The sequence below is a fragment of the Schistocerca nitens genome, chromosome 1 (assembly GCF_023898315.1).
Source record: "Schistocerca nitens isolate TAMUIC-IGC-003100 chromosome 1, iqSchNite1.1, whole genome shotgun sequence".
Classification (NCBI taxonomy): Eukaryota; Metazoa; Arthropoda; class Insecta; order Orthoptera; family Acrididae; genus Schistocerca; species Schistocerca nitens.
Window position 1 is genome coordinate 507,041,354 of NC_064614.1, and position 7,996 is coordinate 507,049,349.

The 7,996-nt window shown below is 39.2% G+C and overlaps 1 protein-coding gene across 2 annotated transcripts in view; it reads right to left on the minus strand.

The window, feature by feature from the left end:
* The window catches only part of LOC126253020 (alpha-2-macroglobulin receptor-associated protein), a 71,052-nt gene extending 63,421 nt beyond the window's left edge, over window positions 1-7,631 (minus strand). The window contains exon 1 of one of the 2 annotated variants that reach the window (XM_049954084.1): window positions 7,201-7,630. In XM_049954084.1, the coding sequence (XP_049810041.1) occupies window positions 7,201-7,557 (357 nt within the window). In that variant the 5' untranslated portion in view covers window positions 7,558-7,630. Of the gene's footprint in view, window positions 1-7,200 lie in introns of both variants that reach the window. The other variant, XM_049954092.1, reaches the window with a different exon arrangement.
* Between the last annotated feature and the right edge of the window lie 365 nt (window positions 7,632-7,996).

Genomic DNA, 7,996 nt, shown 5'->3' on the forward strand with positions numbered 1-7,996 from the left:
CATAAGGGTGTTTTGGTGTGTGACGTCATGACAGCGCGGAGTTTGGTTTGTGAGTGTGCCGTGTTTGTAGATGTCGTCATGTTGTGGTTTGTTGTGCCCTCTGGTGGTATGTTCAGGGTTTTCGTTTGTTTGGTGTATTGGGCTCAGTTTGCTGTTGCTCAGTGTCAAGTGCTGTTTGCGTATTTTTGAAGCGGAATTTGTTTCAGTGAGTTAACGGTTTTGTGTGAAGGTTAATGTAGTGATGATCGCTGTACGTCGGGTGGTATTGTTATTAACTTTAATCGGTTGTGGTTTTTTGTTCAGGAATGGATATGAAAGATAAGATAAATAGTTCTCGTTTGAGGGCTATGATGGGGGACACAGCTTAAGAACTGGGCTATGATGGGGGACACAGCTTAAGAACTGATTAAGTTCCTACAGCTTTCTGGCCTAATTGCCGAGGTGGTGAAGTGCGGTGTGTGCCGTGAAGCAATGAAGTTGGTTAAAGTTCCGGCCTCTCGGACCAGGGACGGTTATATGTGGTGCTGTCGGAAAGAGACATATGGCGTTCCATACGGCGCGGTACCTGGTTTGAGAAGTCTAGGATGGGCATGCGCGAGATTGTACTTGTTACTTATTATTTTTGTTATAGATCCCCACAGAGTTTTTGCGCGCATGAGACTGGTGTGAGTGAGAGGAGCGTTCTGGATTGGTATTCGTGTTGTCGTTACGTGTGTTCAGTGTTGGGGGCGCATGGGATTGTTGTGGAGATGGACGAGTCACAGTTTGGGAAAAGGAAGTATGGGAGGGGGAAGCCTGTGGCTGGTCTTTGGGTGTGGGGGGCTGTTGTTCCGGGAGGGGGGGGGGGTTCCGAATGTGTTTTTAGGGTTAAGGAAGGGAGGTCCAAGGCCGAATTAGTGGGGTTAATTGAGGAATATATAGAGCCGGGGTCCACAATAGTTTCTGATGCTTTTTCTTCTTATGGGGGGTTGGGTGAGAGGGGATTTAATCATTTAGTAGTGAACCACAGTTTAGAGTTTAAGAATTATGAGACAGGGGCTTGTACTAATACAATAGAGGGGATGTGGGGGGCAGTTAAGTCAGTTCTTCGGAGGGGGAAGAGGCGCTCTTCCAACCTTCAGTCTCATTTAGATGAGTACTGTTGGCGGAAGAGTGTCCCAGAGGGCTATTGTGTTGTTCGGGTTTTCTTAAGGGCTGTGGGTAAAATGTATAGGCCGAAAGTGGTTAGTTAGGGTGGGCTGGGTAGGTGGGTGGGTGGCTGCGGCTCAGGGTGGGATGGGTGGTTTATTTTGTTGTAGAGTATTTGTTAAGGTGGGGGGAGAGGGGGAGTGTGTTTGTTTTAGTTGTGGAGGATCTATTTTGTTGAAGTTTTTGTTGAGTTGTAGTGTGTGATTGAGATTTTTTATGTTGCATTTGGTTTTTGTTTGTGGGTTTTTTATTTTGGGGTCAGGGGGGAGGTTGGATTGGTTGTTGGTTGGGGGGGGGGGGGTTGAGGTGTGTGTGGGTTGGGTTTTTCTTTTGGTTTAGTATTTTTTTGTTGGTGTGTGTGTGTGTGTTGTGTGTGTGTGTGTGTGAGAGAGAGAGATTGTGGTGGCCAAACTAGTTTGTGGGGCTGGAACTTTCTTGTGGTAAGTTTTCATTTTTTTGTTTTCAGTGTATGTGTTGTGTGTTGGGGTCTAGGGAAGAGTTTCATTGAAATTTGTGGCTGTGAAGGTTGGTATTGGTACTGGGAGATGTTTTTGAGTTACATAGGTAAAGGGAAGTGTTTGTTCCTAACTTATGGGATTGGGAGCTGCTGTTGAGCTATATAGTTGGAGGGAAATGTTTGATCTCAATGTTTGGTGGAGTATGTTGGTTTATGTAATGGGAGATGGGATGGGGAGCTGCTGTTGAGCTATATAGGTCAAGGGAAGTGTTCGATCCCAATTTATGGGATCGGGAGCTGCTGTAGATCTATGTAGGTCAAGGGAAGTGTCTGTTCGTAATGTTTGGTGGTGCATTTTGATATTTGTATTGGGAGATGGGATCGGGAGCTGCTGTTGAGCTATATAGGTCAAGGGAAGTGTTCGATCCCAATTTATGGGATCGGGAGCTGCTGTAGACTTATGTAGGTCAAGCGAAGTGTCCGTTCGTAATGTTTGGTGGTGTGTGTTGGTATTTGTATTGGGAGACGGGATGGGGAGCTGCTGTTGAGCTATATAGGTCAAGGGAAGTGTTCGATCCCAATTTATGGCATCAGGAGCTGCTGTAGATTCATGTAGGTCAAGCGAAGTGTCCGTTCGTAATGTTTGGTGGTGTGTGTTGGTATTTGTATTGGGAGATGGGATGGGGAGCTGCTGTTGAGCTATATAGGTCAAGGGAAGTGTTCGATCCCAATTTATTGGGAGTTGCTGTAGATCTATATAGGTCAAGGGAAGTGTCCGATTCCAGATAATATTGTGTTTTGTGGCACTTGGTGAGCTTTGTGATGCCAATTTTTTTCATCGTTTTGCGTGGTTTTGTACGGGGTTGGGTGCCAAATTTGTTTATATTTAGTTTGTCCCCACCCAAAAACCCCCAATTTCCCACGCTTGTCCCATTAGAGTCATTAGGCTTTTTGTGAAACGTGTGTGTGTTTGTTTTTCGATGTATTTTCGTCTTTGTAATATGTATGTAACGACTTTATATGCGCCATATTGGAATTGTCGTTTATGGTCGTTTCCGCCGTATTTGTGACGTCTTGGGTCAAAGCAGATGGGTGGGATCGGATGCTTCCATATTTCCAAGTTATGTACTCAAGATTTTTCATCACTTGGAAAATATTAACGGGGGATGACAAATGATTGTTTAATGTTACTGACTGGCACTGCAGACATTTCCCTGCAGTCTTCTCAATGGGACTCTACAACAGAAACAAAATTCTCCCATGAACTTCTACCATGACCTTCTCCTTTCCTTGCTTAATTACTTGACTAGTTTTTGCTCTTACTAGAAAAATTAGGTAGCTGGGTGTTGGAATAATTTTCAACACCTACTTCTTATGTGCTTACAAGTACTATTATCAGTGCAAACATCTTACCTATTTAATACTGTGATAAGGAGTGATACTAAGATAAATATTGGGAGAACAAAAGTATGAGAAAGATGTTCTTGAAATCTTTGAGAACTTTAGTGCTTAGTATTATACAGCAAAAGTATGAAAATCTATGAGACGAAATGTGCGAATAAATATAAATACACCAGCTGATGAAGTGACTAGTAGATAGTAAGTGAAAAGTGAAACAAAATAAGAGCAATCTCTCTTTTGCTTGGTATGTCTATGTTACCACATTTCACATTTAGTTGACCAAACACACAATTAGCAGTTTTGTTAGTAAAGTTAAGAGTTCTAATTGTGTGTTACATTAATCTGTATGGAACCCCAGCACTAACATAATAGCCTACAAACAAAAATTTATTCCTTAATGAAATTTGTTGCAAGTAATACATCTCTATTTCCAACCAACAGCTCAATACATAGTATCAATACTAGGAATAAGAACAATCTACATAAAGACCTAAAATCACTTATCTTGGTCCAAAAAGGGGTCTAATATTCAGAAACACACATTTTCAATAAACTGAAGGCAACCACTATAAACTTGGGTTCAGATTAAGCAAGGTTGAAACAGAGTTTGAAAACTTTCTGATACGCTACTCCATAGATGAATATCTTAACAGAGACTGTTAAGCCAGCTTACGTAAAAATATCTGTTAGATTTCAGTTTTGACAGCACTTGGTAACAACAGTCAAGATTAGGTATTTTGTGTAAGATAAATTTATTAATAGTTCATAACAGTGTTTCATCCTGACCGTGTGTTAGTTCTGTAAATATTAGCCGCTTCAGTTTACCACATTGTATTCACCTATTTTGACGATCTCCTGACAAGTGATCACGGTAGAAAGTATTATATTAAAATGTTTTATGTTATATTTTGTGACATGTTCCACACCCACGAGAATCATCTCATTTTTTGGGTCTATGGAACGAAAAATGAATCTAATCTAACACAACACGGATAAATTGCCACAACGTCATGTATGTGGCCGCATGTGTCAGGGCAATACGTCACTATCCATCTGTTTTTCTGAAGCCAGTAACTGATCACAGAAGCTAACAATATTTTGATAATCACACAGAAGTATCTTCAATCTCTGGAAATTCTCAAACCACAAAAATGGCTCCAAGGACTAAATGACACAATAACAGGCACAGAGAAGAACTTACAGCTACAAAGCAGTATCAACTGATAGATCCATAAATAAACGTTTGCTGTCATAATAATATGTGATTTCTTGGATCTAGCACACAATGCTGTCAATCAGTACATTCTTTCAAGTATGGTGTCATGGTGTTTGCATGATTTTGCGTTATGCTCATATGTCAATTGTTACAAATGTTGGTTAGGGATATGATGAGATGAAAAATTTGTTTACAGCCTAATCCATTGAGAAGGTGGCAGCCTGATTCATGTTGTGTGCTAATTCTATTCAGATCTAATGGAATGATGATCCAGTGAGGAGGCTGTGTTGGTCTAGATCATATGATTAATAGAACAGGTTGATTTTTTTTCCTTGTGTTTGCCCACTCAAAATCCATACTCCCATGCAAGCTCCTGTTTCCAGCATGTGGATGACACATGTGGTCTATCAGCATGGTATCATGTTGTTTACTAACACTTATTTCTTCACCTGGTACAAGTTAAAAGGAAGAAAGCTTGAAGGAAACAAGACTATAAAGTAAGAGGGAGAAAGTCGCACAGAATCTTTTGTCAGTGTTGACACAACAGATCAAGACAAATGGGGAAAGCTACAGTGTGATAACATTAATAATTCTCCCTGCCCCCATTCTGCAAAATATATTTAAACGAAGAAAGACTAGTGCTTAATGTCCCATCTACATCGAAGTCATTAGAGATGGTAAATCCTCTTGGATTAAGGAAGATTGGTCAAGTAAATCAGCAATGCTGATTGAAGGAATCATCCTCGCATTTTCCTTAAGCGATTTAGGGAAATCACAGAAAACAAAAATCAGGATGGCCAAAAGGGAAGTTTAGATCATCATACTCCTGAATACGAGTACCGCGTGCTAATCACTGTGCTACCTCACTCGGTTCAGCTAAATCTAGAAGTGACAATTAGGTGAGTACAAAATAATACTCTGCTAAAATACTGATCTATACTGTAGGCCAAATTCTACACTCATTCCTTATTAAATGCATTTTTGTCTAAAATTTAGAAATGCTGTGTTGTATAATTTAGACAAATCTCCAATCAGTATTTGGATGCATATTACATACATACATCATACATCAACTATGAAAAATGCAAAAGGGGAGAGAGGACACTACATAACTCTTAGCAAAGGATGAATCAGTAATATAGACGGCAGTTTAATAAACAAAGGATGGAAGGAGGAGAGACTGAAAACAAAAGCATACAAGTGAAAAACATGAGCAGTGGAAGAGGAAAACAGTGAGAACCAAATTATTTGAAGGTGAAAAAAATATAAAATTAGAAAATTAATAATTATGTTAAGAATGTGGTGTAATGGAATGTCGCCAACAGTTATACGGAATTAGAAATATTTGTAGATTTACATCACATTGTACAGAAATGGGTTTCAGAGAGATAAACAGTGTGATAAATAGATGGTATTGGAGGATTAAAGACCTTTTGGGGGCTGCAGAGAAAACAATGGGTAATGTGAGCTTATCTTCAGGCATGAGTTCAAAGAATAATGCCCTTGGTGTTAACTGGTGCTATCTGGACAGGACATTATTGTGTAATAAGAACAACATGATTTGTTGTTTGGAAACAGCTATCACTTCTAAAATTTGCTAAAAATTATAAGTAATTAAATTGTGAAGAAAGTGAGGACAAAATATTATACATTGAAGTAACATGGAAGTAAGCACCAAGGATACTGGTGTCAGTGTCACAAAATCACTCGACAAATCTTAGCTTTAAAAATTAATTAAGATGTTCTTGAAATTTATTGAGTCCATTGAGCGAGATTTAAATGGTGCATTCATCAGTATTGGAATTGCGTGCAGCACTAGCATTTTTCAACACTCCATGGCAGCACATCTAAACAACCAAATCTATTTACATGGGTGTCCCATAAAGATGAAATAGATAGTTTTATATGATTTCCTGTTTCTCCTGTCCTGCTTTCTATCAGTTGAGCAAAAGTTCTCGTAGACCTCCAAACTTCACCTTTGAACAGTCCCAGCCCCTTCACCTTTTGTTTTCTTTTGCCAGCAGATGGATGTATTCTCCACCGAAACTAATATTTTGGGGTCAAATGACTCCAGCAAATCCAGACATCAGCTTTGACCCATACTGCAGTGATCATGGGTGGTGTTACAAGTTTCTTCCATTTTGATAGCTGCAGTGTAATTCTGTTCCCTAAGTAAATTTATTTCTTTCTTCTTCATTTTGTTGCACTTGAAAATTTATAAAGTCAGGAATCAAATTTTTGTGCAGAAAACTCAAAAATCCTGATTCATATAAAGTGTCACTATTTCACAATTGCATGTGCCATTCCTTTCAAAGAGGTCAAATTCTTCAGCATTACTGATTCAAAGAAACAATGGATACGGGGTACAATACATTCTTAAACGAATAGGGCGCCCAACATGTAACAAGTGCTGACAGAATTACATGTTCGTTTAGTCAAGATTACTTATAATTCATTACAGCTAGAAATCATCCACATGGAATGGCTTTATTGGGCAACGGCTCGTATCGCAGCTGTGCCTGCCTGTAATTACTAACATTGTAGAAATGTAAAGCATAAATCAATTTGTTGCTTTCAAGCCACATATGCAAAAAAATAAAAAAGCACAAGCAGTGTACTAAATGGAGAACGATCGGATGAATCAGGACACAAACAATATCCAATTAAATGAAAAAACTGAACATCAGCCACCGATTTAAGTACTCACGAAATGTAGGCATACGTACAGAATGATAACAATATAATTTTATGGCACTTTACGTAACCGTAATGTGATAAGAATGATGAGAAACGTCTCAACGAATAACTGTGGATACTTCGTTTCAACCCGCGACATTCTAATAAAACCTTCTATCATTTAATATCATTCCTGTTAATTTGCTCCTGTTAAGTGTAAAAGCGCTACATAAATCTTAGTACTGCAGATGACGTCACTCACCAATTGTGCCTTGGACCATAACATATTTAATTTTGCCATTCTAAATGGTTTTTGCAGTGTTCTAAAGTAATTTCCTGATTCACTTAAAATGTCAGATTTCACATTTGCACCGGCAGAATATTTGTTATGTTCACCCGCAATAACGAAACCGAATATTAAAACAATTATTAACTCCCGTAAACACATCTCTGCAACTCCGAGTTGGACACCCAGTCCTAAACACAACTTATGAGAACCGCGATGACGCAAACTCCTAAAGCGTACAGTAGTGCTATACTCTGGTTGACGCCGAAAACGTAAACAATGGACAAAGTAGTAACGGCTGCTTAAGAAGATATAACAGTCTCCACGGATCATTATACACTTTGAAAAACAAGTTCTCGTTTAAAAGCTGCGTCCCCAGAGGCATGGAAAACTAGCAAACGCGTCACCATAATAATACCGTTAGAAAATGGGAAATACAGAAGCTTCCGATCTTACCCGTCGGCTTTGACCCATGACGTCACAAATACCGCGGAAACGACTATAAACAATTCCAATATGGCGGATATAAAAACATCGCATACGTATTGTAAACACTGAAATACACAAGTTTCACAAAAAGCCTAATGACTGTAACGGGACAAGCGTGGGAAATTAGGGGTTTTTGGGTGGGGAGAAACTAAATATACAGAAATGTAGCCACCGACCGCCATTCAAAACCACGCAAAACAACGAAATAAATCAACATCACAAAACTGACCAAATACCAAAAAACACATTCCTATCCATAATCGGACACTTCCCTTAACCTATA